The following is a 13,786-nucleotide window of genomic DNA, read 5'->3' on the forward strand; positions in this document are numbered from 1 at the left end:
GGCAGGGCAGTACTGGGGTTCCAGGGCAGGCCAAGTTTGGATCTGCCCCTTCCTCCCCCACACATAAAATGTTTCGTGCCAACAATCTCCTCCAGTCTGTCACAATAGGGAATGTTGTCGGTGGAACCCAAATTTGGCCATGGGCACCTGGCCGAGGACAATTCTTTTCACTAGGATGGAAAGCACGGAGCTCCAGTGTTTCAGAAGCAGATTAGAAGAGACCTTCAACATGCCAAGGTCAGCTGGAGAAGTCAGGTCATCTCTGGGATGCCAAACCAGCCAGACCTGTTCCATGTTCTCTTGGATTTATGGTGCCCCATAGTGTCACAATGGCACCTTGGTTCCATGGGGCCCAGCAGTATCCTAATGGTGCTTTGATTCCATGGGGTCCAGCAGTGTCACAATGGACCCTTTTTTCAATGGGGACTCACAATGTCACAATGGCCCCCAGGTTTCAAAAGGCCTTGCAGGGTCACAATGGTCCCATGTAGCCTTGCAGTGCCCCCATGGTTTCCGTGCTTCCACAGGCCTTACAATGTCAAGTCACTCCTCTGTTCCATCAGCCCTGCAATGTCACAATGGACCTTTGGACCCTGGGGGTTTGCAGTGTCACAATGGTCTCCTTTAGCTCCACAATATCAAAACCGACCATTGATTCCAGGAAGCCCCACAATGTCACAATGGCCCTTTGGTTCCATGAGCCCTGCATTGTCACAAAGGCCTCTTGGTTTCACAAGGCCCCACAGTATCACAATGGTCCTCTTGGTTCTGTGAGGACCCCCAGGGTCACAATGGTCTCACTGGTTCCATGAGGCCTCACAATGTCACAATGATTTGCTTATTCCATGGGGCCTCATAGTGTCACAATGATCTCCATGATCCCATGACTCCTCTTAGTGTCACAATGGCCCCGTGGTTCCATGACAACCAAAAGTATCATAATGGTCTCCACATTTCCATGAGTCCCCATGGTGTCAAAATGGATCCTTGGTTTGATGGGGCCTCACAGTATCACAATGACCCCTACATTCCATGGAGCCACACAGCGTCAGTACGGTACCCTTGGTGCCATGAGGACCAGCAATGTCACAGTGCTCTCTATGATTGAGTGAAACCCCAAAATGTCACGGTGGATCCTTGGTTTCACAAGGACCCACAGTATCACAATGGTCCCTTGGTCTCACAGGGCCCCACAGTGTCACCATGGTCCCTTGGTTCCATGGGCCCTGTGCTTCTGCATTCCCCCCTCCCCTTCTCAGGCCACCCTGCCAGCTCAGAAATGCTCCTTGGGCCTCGGCCTTGGCCAACAGCCCCTGGGCTCAGCTCCGCTGCAGCTCAGCACAAACACTGTCTGCTCCAGGCACTGCTGCTGCCCAACCAGCTCCTGGTTGCTGGAGGAGCAGCCCTGGGAACTGGTTTTGTTCCCTCAGTGGCACAACATCCCTGTTCTCACAGTGCCAAAGAAAGCTGTTGATGCCAAGTGCGGCCAGGATGAACCATTGCTGTGACTGAAGCCCCTTTCTTGGGGCCCTACAAACAGTGTTCCAAAAGGAGCCCCTTGGAGCTCTCCTGGGCCAGCGACTCCCTCTGAGTGGGGCCTCTCCCAGCCGGGAACTCTCCCGTTTGCTGCACTCGGGGATCCTGAACAACGAGGGAGCCTGGGCCGATCCCCCCACTCCTCCAGGCTCAACCCTTCACCCGCTGGGGAGATGCCAAAGCATCCACAGGGAGCATTTCCTGCCCTCAGGGGAATTTCTCACAGGTGCCTTGCACTGACTCTTTGTGTCTGTGTGCACACAGGAGTGCCTGTGCTGGGGAAATGTGGCAGAAATGCTGCTCTCGGAGGGGCTGGACTGCCTTGGATAGCTGAGTCAAGTCAGGCCTGTAGGTGAGGTCAAGTCACAAGGTCTAAGCTAAATTAATTGCTTCTAAGAGTTGCTCTTTTGCTAATTTGTTAGGTTTAATTTAAGTTATTAGCTAAGATGACTATTGTTACATGTTATTCCGCTGTTAAATTATTTAGTCATAGGCTATAAATGAGGTTAAAGACTGTTAAGTGTTGTTCTTTTGCTAAATTCTGAAGATTACGGTAGAAGTTAAGGTTAAGGTATAAGTGAAGTCCTTAAGTTTGAGCTCTGTTCAGCTTTTAGATCATATTCCTTTTATCCTTGTCCTCACTGTCCTTGTGTCTCACACACACATACACAGGGACAGTTCTTGGTTCATTTCTGCTTTATTTGCCTGGATTTGGTTTGGTTTTGTTGTTGCTTTGTTCCCCCAGCGTGCCTGAAGTGTCCAGTCAGGAGCAGAGTGACTCTTGCCAAGGAACTTTGTGGTGCTGTCGCTTCATATTAAATCGGGTTTTTGCTCATCCCTTGCTGGGGATTTTTTCAACACTCTCAAGCCCTCATTCGTAGCAGGGTGAAGGAATCCTGGCCCAGGCTCTGGCATTCGGGGACATAGGTACACTGTCAGGGGGTCTCTGTCCCCCTGTCCTACCCCCCAGGGCCCTGGACCCCATCCCCGTGTCAGGCTCTGGGGTCGATCTCGTGGAACATCCTCTGGGGGAGGCTGCGGCACCGGGGGCAGGGGGAGCCGGGGGGACAGGGGACCCCGCTGTGCACGAGCAGGGTTGGACTGCTCTGGGGGAACTGTGAGGGAGGCTGGGGCAGAGTGACCTCCCCAGTGACCTCACAGTGCCTCCTGTGATGTCACACAGCCCTCTGTGATGTCACACAGCACCTTTGTGATGCCACAGCCCTCATTATGATGTCACAGTTAATCTTGTGATATTACACATCCTACCCTGGGATGTCACACAGCCATTCTATGATGTCACAACCCCTCTGTGATGTCACACAGATACCCTGTGATGGCAGAATCCATTCTATGATGTCCAGACTATGATGTCACAGAGCCTATTCTATGATGTCATAGGCAACTCAGTGATGACAGACACAACTGCTCTGTGATGTCACAGCCTGCTCTGTGACGTCACAAAGCCCCTTCATGATATCACAGGGCCAGTGCTGGAATATCAGTCTGTGATATCATAAAGCTGCACTGTGATGTCACAGAAGATTCGGTGATGTCACAATGTCACCATGTGATGTCACAGTCTGTTCTATGACATCACAGCTGGCTCTATGATGTTACTCAGCCACCCAGGGATGTCACAACCCACTCTCTGATGTAACAGAGCCACCTTCCATGATGGCAGAGGCTACTCCATGGCATCACACCCTACTCTATGACATTGCAGACAGCTCTGTGATGTCACAACACCCTCAGTGATGTCACAAAAACCTCTCTGTGATACCATACTGCCACTCTGTAATGCCACAGCACATACTTTGACCTCACAGCCTGCTCTATGATGTCATACAGCCATACCATGAAGTCACAGCCTGCTCTGTGATGTCACAGAATCCCCTCTATGATGCTGTAGCTGCCCAATGACCTCACACAACAAACTCTGTGATGTCATAGCCCAACCTGTGACCTCACACAGCCCACTCTGTGATGTCACACAGCCTCTTTCTGACATCACAGCTGCTCTGTGCCTCTAGGACACAGCCACAGAGGTGCCGCTGTGACACAGCCCCCTCTGGGACATCCCCCAGCCCCTGCCAGTGCTGAGCCCCTGTCAGCTCTGGCTGTGCCCTGCTGGTGTCCCTGAGCTGCCCTGGCAGTGCCCCAGCCCTGCTGGGCTGTGCACAGGAGCTGCTCCTGGCCAGAGCTGTCTCTCTGCAGCGCTGCCCTTGCCAGGAGCTGCCTCTGGGCCAGGAGCCCGGCCCAGCTCAGCAGCACAGACACAGCACAAGGACTTTAATCACCCTCTGGGGCTTTGTGCACTTTGCATCAGACTCAGTCCCTTGGAGTGTGCTCAAAAAGCTCCTCAGGGACTCAAAATCAAAGTCCAAACTTTCTTTAACTTTAAATGGGTCCCACTGAGGGACACAACTCATGTGAAAGTGTCCCCAGGTTTCAGGTAGAGCAGAACACTGGAGGCAGTGATGACAGGTGGGGACAAGCAAAGGAAAGTTGTCTCTGGTGCTGAGCAAACCTGGATGTGTTTCAGGAATGCAAAGGGCCAAGGCCTGAGCTCCAGCCCCTGGCAAGGCAGATCCTGTCCCTCCCTCATTGCTCAGGGCTCTTCCCGGGATGGGCACTGGGATGTGGGGATGTGCAATGCCAAGGGCAGCACCATGGGTCAGCCCCTGCCAGGCTGCTGAGCAGGGACAAGGAGGCCATGAGGCCCCAGGCCTGCAAGGGTCACTTGTCTCCTGCTCCTGGCTCAGGCCCAGGGCCAGCAGCCATGGCCAAAGTGCTGCCCAAGTTGGCTCTGTCAGGGCCTTGCAGCTGCTGCCCATCCCTGTGCCCTGTGCAGCCCAGGCTGTCCTACGGTGTCCCTGCCCTGCGCCTCTGTCCCTGCAGGCTGCTGTCATCCCCCGGCTGCCCCACCTGGCTGGCCTCTTCCTTTGCTGACAGCTCTGCCTGCCTCTGCCTGCCCACATAAAGCCTTGGGCTGCTCCAGGCTTCTCCTGGGGGATGTGTTGCACCACAGCCCTGCCCCGGGAGAGAAATTCCTTTCTCATGGCGTTCAGGCTGGGCCTCCCCAGCTGCCCTTGGTGCCATTGTTGCCTTCTCATGCTTATATCCTATATGAAGAAAAGCTCCGGCCTCTCTGACACCACCCTTCAATCCCTCCCAGGCTACTACTGTTCTGTCCTCAGTCTCCACACCACTGAAACCAGAGCCACCACCTTCTACCTGCTGGTTATGTGATGAGGCCTCCAAACCCCATCTTGAGAGATTTCTGGGTCCTCTCCAAAGTCTGTGCAAATGGAAAAATAGTGGTCAAAGTTACGTTCTCCCAAATCTTGCAGTGACAGAACAAGGCTCAATATCTCTGAACTAAATGAGAGTGGATTTACTTTTGTTAAAAGGAGGAAATATTTTTCAATTATGAGAATGGCACAAAACTGCAACTGTTTTTTCCAGAGAAGCGGATGCCCATCTCAGGAATTATCCAAGAGCAGGAGCTTTGTGCAGCCTGACCCACTGAAACACCCTCATCCCCAAGGACAGAATTCCTCTTGTGTGGGTTCTCTGATGTGCTGGGTGCCATCACAACACTTCTGGCCAGAATGTCTGCTGAGGGCAGCCAGGCTGCTGCAGGGGCAGTGACCTCACAGCCATCACCATGGCAGCCCTGTGCCCTGGGCCTGGCTCTCCCCTTTCCTCTGCCCCTGCCTTGTCTCTGCTGGCATGAAGAGTTTTGTCATTCATATCTTGTCCCCAAGGTGCTGGGGCCAATGGCTTCCCAGGCAGGCTCCTGGAACAGAAGTGGCTTTTCAGAGCCCAGGCAGAAATGAGCCCTGAGGCAGCAGCTCTGCAGTGCTGGCCACCAGGCCGGGCTGCCAAGGGAGGCTTCTGGCCATGCCCTGCAAGCAGCTGCTGCTGCCAAGGTGCCTTTGGTGCCTCAGGCTCTGCCTGGCACAGCTCCCAGCACGGCACTCTGCCCTTGTGCCCGAGCCCTTCCCTGTGCTGGGGCTGGCCTGGGGCTTTTCCTGCAGCGGGACCTGCCCTGCTCCTGGCACAGGAAAGGCAGTTCCTGCTGGAGCAGGAGGCTCTGCCTGCAATGGGCTCCAACAACTGCAGCCAGGCCCTGTTTGCAAAGCCCCCAGTGGGAAATTAAGGAGGAGGGTCATGTTGCTTTTGGGGTTGAATAATGCTGAAAGGAGACTTCTCCATCCCAAAATCCTGAGAGGGAGAGGAAGCTGTGGCAGGGATGGAATAATTCACAGAGAAAGGAACAACCAAGGGACAGCACTGAGAGCTTCTGCAGAGCTGCTGAGCTGGCCCAGCCTGGGCACATCTGACTGACAGGGCAGCACTTCAGACTAGAGAAGCCCCGTCCCAGATTTTAACAGCAGCGTCTCCTGCCATTTCCCTGCTTGGGGGTGTGGAGATTCCTCCCTACAGTGGGGACACCCCTCAAGGTCACTGTTCCAGGCTGAGCCAAAGGAATTTGCCCACAATCATTAGTCTTGGGGAGTGACATTAATCTCTCTTAAATAACTGGTTTTGCTTTAACACAGTTGCTTTGAAATCACTTCCAAGTACTCTATACAATATAATATGTTATAGCTCTTATATATTGGTGTAAATATTTCTGATTAAGATAATTTTGTCTCATCACTGCTATAATAGATATTTATATAAATATCTCTGGTTTGCCATCCTTAATCCTGTGAAACAAATTCTATAAAGGTGGTTTGACGCTGGCACAATGCCAGTGCTCCCATGAAAGGTATATTTGCAAAATGGTTACTGTGAGATGGGACTCGGAAACAGAGCAAAGCAGGCTCCAACTTGGGAATGGAGCGGAAAAAAAACCAAAACCCAACACTTTATTAATCTACAACATAGAGACAAAAGGGGAAAAAAGGAAAAAAAGAAATTACACACGACAATCCACAATGGAACACTTCCAAAACACTCTTCCTCCTTCTACCTTTCTAACACTCAATCCTCTCTAACACTCACTTCTCAGTCCAATATCATCTCTCACACAACCTCCCCCAGTTCATCAGGAGAGAGGAGTCTCCCTCTTGCACCATGGGCCTCCCCAGGAAACACAGTTGGAACCTCCTGTGCTTCCGTGTCACACGTGGCAGCCGCCCGGAGAGAATCTGCCCTGGTGACTATCTTCCTTCCATGGCCAGTGCTCTCACCACCGGCCATGGATCCAAACTGCTTCTTAGATCTTTTTAAGAATGCTTTACTCAGTTTCAAGAAGTAGCAGCCTCTCACTATTTGGGACACCTGTCCCCCCCTTACTTCACCCCTTGGGGCCGAAGGGCCTTGTGAACAGAGATCTTTCTCCTCTGAAGGCAGAGGGCTCCACCACACCCTCCTCATCAGTCTCTGTTCCCTCTATTTCTTCTTGCAACAGCTTTGTCACTTTTGGTTTTTGGCCAACCGCCTCCCCCAAGGTACAGTCTCTACATTACAGGAAGAAATTGGTTCTGTCCCGTGGCCATGGAAGAGAAAAGTCTAGCCCAACAGTCCACTCCATCATCTCCTCCATCTACAGCGCTTCTCATCTGCTGGAATTTCTTTATTCACTCAAACCTTCTTCTCATTTGCTCATCCTTTGTTCCCTCTCAATTCTCAGCTGGGGAGGATCAGTGTTTTTACAGCTTCCCTTGTTTCAGTACCAAAGGGGTTAAAACCTCAGCCATGGTCTGCCTGCGGCTGGGCACCTTGCCCCCCCTTCTTTTCCTGGCCGTGGTGCCAGCACAAGACATCAAATTTCCAGCCAGCACAGTCTCTATCACTCTCCCCCGGGGGGGCTGCCCAAACATCCCAGGTCTCCTCTACCCTGCACCTTGCAGGGCTCTGGCCTCCCTCCCCACAGGCCACATGGCCTCCCCTGCCCCACCCAGACGCAGCTGGGCAGGGGAGAGGTCAGATCAACTCATCGCTGGACTCAAAAGAGAGAGTCCCTCTGGGAATCCTCTGCTTTTAACCCCTGTGTGTTCTCAGAGGCATATCCAGGCCCCCAGTGGCCACACCTGGTGCCAATTTTCAAATCTGGCCACTGATTGGTTTGACCACAACTTTCCCAGAAACTCACTTCCTGGTCAAACCACAACAAAATATTAATTCCACCTCATTAATTCTTTACACACAAACGCTTGAAAAGTCCGGGGCTGGGATTGGAACCAGCTGCTCCAAGGCTGTTCTCACAAAAAGAGCTTAGAAAGCCTGGAGGTTCTTGGGGGTATTTGGGTGTGGATATGACAGTCTGGTCAGAGACAGAGAAAGCAAGATAAGCTTTCCCATGAATTGGTCTGGGAACTTTTAGGGAGCTGGAGAGAAAGAATTGTAAACTATCCACAGGTGGTGTTTGGAATAAGTTGGTTTTTTTTCCAAAAAGTTGTTTAATGGAAGGTGTTTTCTTCATTAGCCAATCATGTGAAATGTGTTGATTAAATGACCAATGAGGTCCACTTGTAGCAAACCAAGGTATAAAAGAAGAGGATTGAATAAACCGGGGGCTTTTAGCTCTCAGCCTTCCGACCTGAGTCTGTGTCATCTCTGACTCCACAGTGACATTTGGGGATCTCTGGGGGCTATTGAGGATCCTTTCTGCACCTCGTGACCTAACAGGAGCCTCTCCAATAAACTTTCCCTGAAGCTCCTGCTGTGCCCATGACAGGAACCCCTGTGAGTGTCTGGGACATCCCGGCTCTTTGGCAGCCTGGGGACTCCTGCGATGTCACCATGGAGCCCCCGTGAGTGCCTGTGACAAATCGGTGCCTTTGCAGCCCAAGGTGCCCTGGGATGTCACCATGGAATGGCTGTGACTGCCTCTGAGCACAGGGCTCTTTACCATCCCCAGAAATCCCTGGGAGGTGTCCATGGAGCCCCCATCTCTGCCTGTGACATTCCAGCTCTTGAACAGCCTGGAGACTCTTGGAAAGTCCCCATGGATCCCCTCTGAGGGCCTGTGACAAATCTGATCCTTAGTAGGCAACCACCCCCAGCCCCTGTTGCTATGCTCAGTTTCCATGGCAACCATCCCCAGCCCCCTGTTGCTGTGCTCAGTTTCCATGGCAACCATCCCCAGTGCCCTGTTGCTATGGTCAGTTTCCATGGCAACCATTCCCAGACCCCTGTTGCCAGGCTCAGTCCCTTGGCAGCTCCATGCAGACCCCATGCCAGGGGTGGTTGCCATGGACACCAGCTCAGGCCTGCAGCCAGAGCCCGTTGCCATGGCAATCATTGGCAGCCCCATCCCCAGGGTCATGGGATCCCAGATCCACAGAACTGGCTGAGCTGGGAGGGACCCATCAGGATCCTGCAGTCCAACTGCTGGCCCTGCCCAGGACACCCCAACAGTGCCAGCCTGGGCCTGGCAGCGCTGTCCAAATGCTGCTGGAGCTCAGAGAGCCCTGGAGCTGGGAGCCTTCCCTGGGGAGCCTGGGCAGTGCCCCAGCAGCCTCTGGGGAGAAACCTTTTCCTGAGATCCAAGCTGAGCCTGCCCCAACTCAGCTGCAGCCGTTCCCTCCAGTCCTGTCGCTGGGCACCAGAGGGAAGAGGTTCCCACAGCCCCAGGCAGGGACCCGCTCCCAAGGCTGTTGCCATGGCCAGCAGGGCTGGGACCAGCTGGGATGCTCGGTTTCCAAGGACTGGGTTTTAGGAACGGGATTCCCCAATTTTCTGCTCCTGCTAAAACTGTGCTGCTGCTCGCTGCCCTCCCACCTCCCATGGAAATCACAAAAGGCAAAGATCCTGGGCTGGGATAAGAACAATTTATTGGGAAAAGCAATGAGATAAGGAACAATCAAGAACAGCAAAAATATTCACAACAGAAGGGAAAATAGAAACGATTTGCAGGGAAAACTACAACACAACTGACTGGCTCTTCTTGGCAATGTATTTCCCCCTGCCTGCAAAGGACACCCTTCTCCTCAGGGAGAAAGAGAGTCCCTTTCCTGCCCCTGGCAATGACCTGAGGTGGGAGTGAATTTAATGACACAGCCATGGCCTGAACCTCATGTTATTCAACCCCACATCAGGTCACTGGCAGGGGCAGGAGAAGGGACAGGTGTCTTCCCAGCATGGATTGTAGTGAATATGGATTACAGGTCTCTTCCCAGTGTGGGTCCTCCATTTGGGTATGAAGCTGGAGCCGGGCACAAAGCTCTTCCTGGAATTGGGGCATTTGCAGGGCTTCCCTTACTGGTGCATCCGTTGGTGTCTGGTTAACTTAGAGCTCTGGATGAAGCTCTTCCCACACTGGGGACACTTGTAGGGCCTCTCCCCGGTGTGGATGCGCTGGTGGGTGACAAGGGTGTAGTTGTGCTTGAAGCCCTTCCCGCAGTCAGGGCAGCAGAAGGGCCTCTCCTCGCTGTGAATCCGCTGGTGATGGAGGAGATTGGATCTAGTGTGAAACCTCTTCCCACACTGGGGACACTCGTAGGGCCTCTCCCCAGTGTGGATACGCTGGTGGCGGATGACATGGGAGTTGCGGTTGAAACCCTTCCCACATTCAGGGCAGCGGAAAGGCCTCTTCTCAGCGTGAATCTGCTGGTGGTTGAGGAGTTCTGAGCTGCACCTGAAGCCCTTCCCACATTTTCCACACTTGTATGGCCATTCCCCATCATGAAGCTGCTCATGGACCACCAGCTCTGAGCTCTGGCAGGAGCTTTGTCCACCTTCCTGGCAGAGGGTGGGTCTTTCCCCCCCAGAGCACCCTGGGCTGGGTTTGGAGCCCCTCTTCCTGGGGGATTTCTGGGGCTTTTCCTCCCCGTCGGATTCCTGTCTTTTGGAGCCCCTCAAAACAGCCACTTCCACAAGGTTCTGCCATGGGGATTTGCCCTCCCTGGTCTCCATCCTCAGCTCCTTGTCTGGGGGAGGAAGGACAAGGAGAGGATGGGATTTGCCTCCATGACACAGGGAAGGGGAAGGAGATCCTTTCTGGGTATCCCCAGGAGGATGGTGTTGGAAGCGGGGTTGTCCTATAGCCAGGCACCTTTCTGGGCTGGGAGATGGAGCAGGAGAGAGGGGGAAAGGGGCACTGACTTCCTCCTCACCTGCCTGAGTGTCTCGAGATATCTTCCTCTTCCTTGCAGCCTCCCCCTCCATCCGGCCAAGTTTTGGGAATGGGAAAACCTGGTTTGAGAGGAAAACAATGGATGAGTACGTGGAGTTTTGTACTGGTTTCAAGGCCAACCACAGGGAGAGTCTAAGTCAGAATTACAATTTAAAAAGAAAATTTAGATCAAGGCAATGATACAGAAACAAGGCCTTAAACTGACAGAGTCAGGATATAACCTGACACCCTGTTGGTTAGGGTGCTGGTAGCAGTCCCATTAAATGGTGGCTGCAGTCCTGTTGCAGTGATGATTGTGATTCTGTCAAAGCAGTGATCCTGTAGAAGGGTCTGGTCTTCCTCTGACGGTTGAGTGCTGGTGATGGAGCTCTTGTCCTCTGGGAATCCAGTACGCAAGGTGCTCCTGGTGTTGCAAGGCTCAGCTTATATCCAGGTAGGAATGCTTGGCTCCTCCCCCTGGGTGGAGCATCCCACAATGGGATGATGTCATTTTACCAGTCCTGCAGGACACTCAATGGCCCATTCACAGAAGAGAGCTCCTGGAGGGTGTTATCAGGGCTGAGTGATGGAAGAGATAAAGAACACTGCACCCCCTGTTTATAACAGTTTCTAAAGGTGGTGATGGAAAACATGCATTTGGTTACATCTTACACTGTAACCTGAAACAGTGGGGTAATCCCTGCTCAGGGGGTGAACACCACCCCCCTTACCCAAACTGGCTCAGGTATAAAACCCCCACCCCGGGAAGGCCACACACACAGGGGACAATGTCACTCTTGCCCTGCCAGGGGAGGTCTCTGTCCCTGTCTCTTGCTCTCCCTCCTTTTCTCTTTCTTTCCATCTCTCTCTCTCTACCTCACATTTACTGTTCAATAAAATCCACTTTGCATTTGGTTTCCTTAGCACCTTAATTGGGGCAGAGGCATCTCTCTAACAATTTTCTTAAGCAGATTGTGACATTATTTTGGCACAGGGAGTTTAGGCACTGTTCTCTGACCCCAACTGCCTTTGACAACAGCATGGTTCCCTCCTCTGAGGAGGTTGTGGTTCTCTCTGGAGGAACTCTTGGAAAATTGGATGCAGCTTCCTCTGGGAGACATATGGGAGAACTGATGAGGAAAATGGCTGTTGGTGGCCAGAGTAAAGAAAATATTTTCTTGTCCTTCCTTGAAAATTTTATTGAAATCAATGGAGGAAAGGGAGCAAATGATACCAGCAAGTCTGACAAGGTTCTTTCACCCCAAGGTGAGGAACACAGGGCTCCGAAAAGTCCTATAAGAAACCCAGCTCAAGTAGCTAAATTCCTAAATTACTCCCGAATTCACAGGCTTGGGGGCTTTGCCAAATGTGAAAATCATAGGTGTCTTCGTTCCTGTCACCTTTGTCACAGCTATACAGAGTTTTTCCTTCCTTTTAGTAATCTTGGGCTAAATTTCCATAATTTTTTTTTTTTTGGAACACGCCAGCTGCCAAGCTACAGCTGTGCAGGAACCGATGAAACTTGGAATTGCCACAGAATTGCTTTTATTGTTGCTTTATTAATGTTTGGGATTTGTTTACATTTCCATCACAAGTGACTTGTGGCAAGAGCAAATGTTCGTCAAGGCATTTAACGTGGTGTTAAGTTTGATTTCTGCCAAGTTTATTTTGTCCAGTGCCCAGGGGATGCTTAAGGGATGCTTGGGAGGGGCTTGGGGGGATTTTGTCCCTTTCCCTGTCACCCCAGGCCATTCCTGAGGTGGTCTCCATCATTCTCACCCCAGGGAATGCCTGGGGGTCTCCCTACCTCTCACCCCCATGCCAGGGGGATGCTCGGGGCAGTCTCTGTCCCTCTCAGCCCAGGGGATGCTCAGGGGTCTCTGTCCCCTCACCCTGGGCGATGCTCAGGGGTCTCTCCATCCCGCTGGCCTCAGGGAATGCCTATGCAGGGCTGGGGACCAGGGGCTCTGTGTCCCTCTCACCGCTGAGGGTGCTCGGGGCTGGGGGGCATCTCCGACCTTCTCATCCCTGGGGAGGCCAGTGGGTCTCTGTCCCTCTCAACCCTGGTGTGACCCCGCCCAAACATCATTGGGCTCAGAGGGCAGAGACACCCCCAAACCCCCCGAAGGGCTGAACCTCAGATCATGATGGTACCCCCATTCGTCTGTTTAGCTCAGAAATTAGTTCTGCACCTTTAAGGCTGGTTCTGAGAGCAAAGGGAGGGAGGAAGAAGCGAGCAGTTTGTTTTAGAAACTGCACTCACTCCTCCACATTCTGGCTCCTGGACAGACAGCTGGTGGGACAGGGCTCTCTTTAGTTAGTTTTTAGCTAGCTGAGGTAGATAAGTTTCCTGGACTATGATTTTTCTTTTTGTTTGGAGTTGTTTTAACCTGCTCTGGACTGAACAGCCACAAGGGCACCAGCAGCTGGCACCTGTGGCCCATGGGGGCGAGCCTGGACCGTGGCATTTCCAGTGCTGGAAGAACTGATAAAAGACTGATAAGAGACTGAGTGAGCAGAGCTGGAGCCCATGGAGGGACGTTCTGAGCTTGTCACCTCTTTTGGAGCAGCCAGAGGTTTTATTGTTCAATATTGGTCATTTCCTGTGCTAGTGAATGCGTTGCCTGATAAATAAACAGGTTTTTTCCACTTTTCTCCAAGGAAATATTTTCCCGAACTGGTTGGGACAGGGGCCGTTTGAATTTGCTTTCTAGAGGAAACCCCTTTTGGAGGTTTTCTCCAAAATTTGCCCTAAACTAGGACAGGGCAGTGGGGAGAGGGGGGAGCCCCAAGTGGCTGGATTTGGGACAAGGCTGGAGATGGGGACCCTGAGACCCTGAAACCCCCAAACATCACTAAGCAGGACCCTGGAGAGGGGGGATCCCCAGGAGCTATAGGATCCTCAGCAGCCATGAGAGGGGGGAACACCAGAACCCCAGAGGGATGAGACTGGAAGTGGGACACTCCTGGTGGTTTTTTTTTTTTTTATTCACTTCTGCTTTTTGAAGGTTTTTATGGACACCAGGTGACTTCTAGAGATGAACTTGGGCAGAGGACCTTCAGACTCACTGTGCTCATCCCCTTTTTTTCCCCCAAAGCAGGATTTCCCATTACCAAACCTTGGCCCAATGGAGGAGAAGACTGCAAGGAAGCAAAAGATGCCCTGAGACACTCAGG

At 52.4% G+C, this 13,786-nt stretch overlaps 1 protein-coding gene across 1 annotated transcript; it reads right to left on the reverse strand.

The window, feature by feature from the left end:
* Positions 1 to 9,277: 9,277 nt before the first annotated feature.
* On the reverse strand, positions 9,278 to 12,460 carry LOC135291597 (zinc finger protein 3 homolog). The gene is made up of 2 exons (XM_064405878.1): positions 10,611 to 12,460; positions 9,278 to 10,424 (listed from the first exon to the last, which is right to left on the reverse strand). The coding sequence occupies exons 1-2, from the start codon at positions 10,660 to 10,662 to the stop codon at positions 9,754 to 9,756; spliced, it is 723 nt and encodes a 240-aa protein (XP_064261948.1). The 5' UTR covers positions 10,663 to 12,460; the 3' UTR covers positions 9,278 to 9,753.
* Between the last annotated feature and the right edge of the window lie 1,326 nt (positions 12,461 to 13,786).

Source organism: Passer domesticus (assembly GCF_036417665.1).
Source record: "Passer domesticus isolate bPasDom1 chromosome 8 unlocalized genomic scaffold, bPasDom1.hap1 SUPER_8_unloc_1, whole genome shotgun sequence".
Lineage (NCBI taxonomy): Eukaryota > Metazoa > Chordata > Aves > Passeriformes > Passeridae > Passer > Passer domesticus.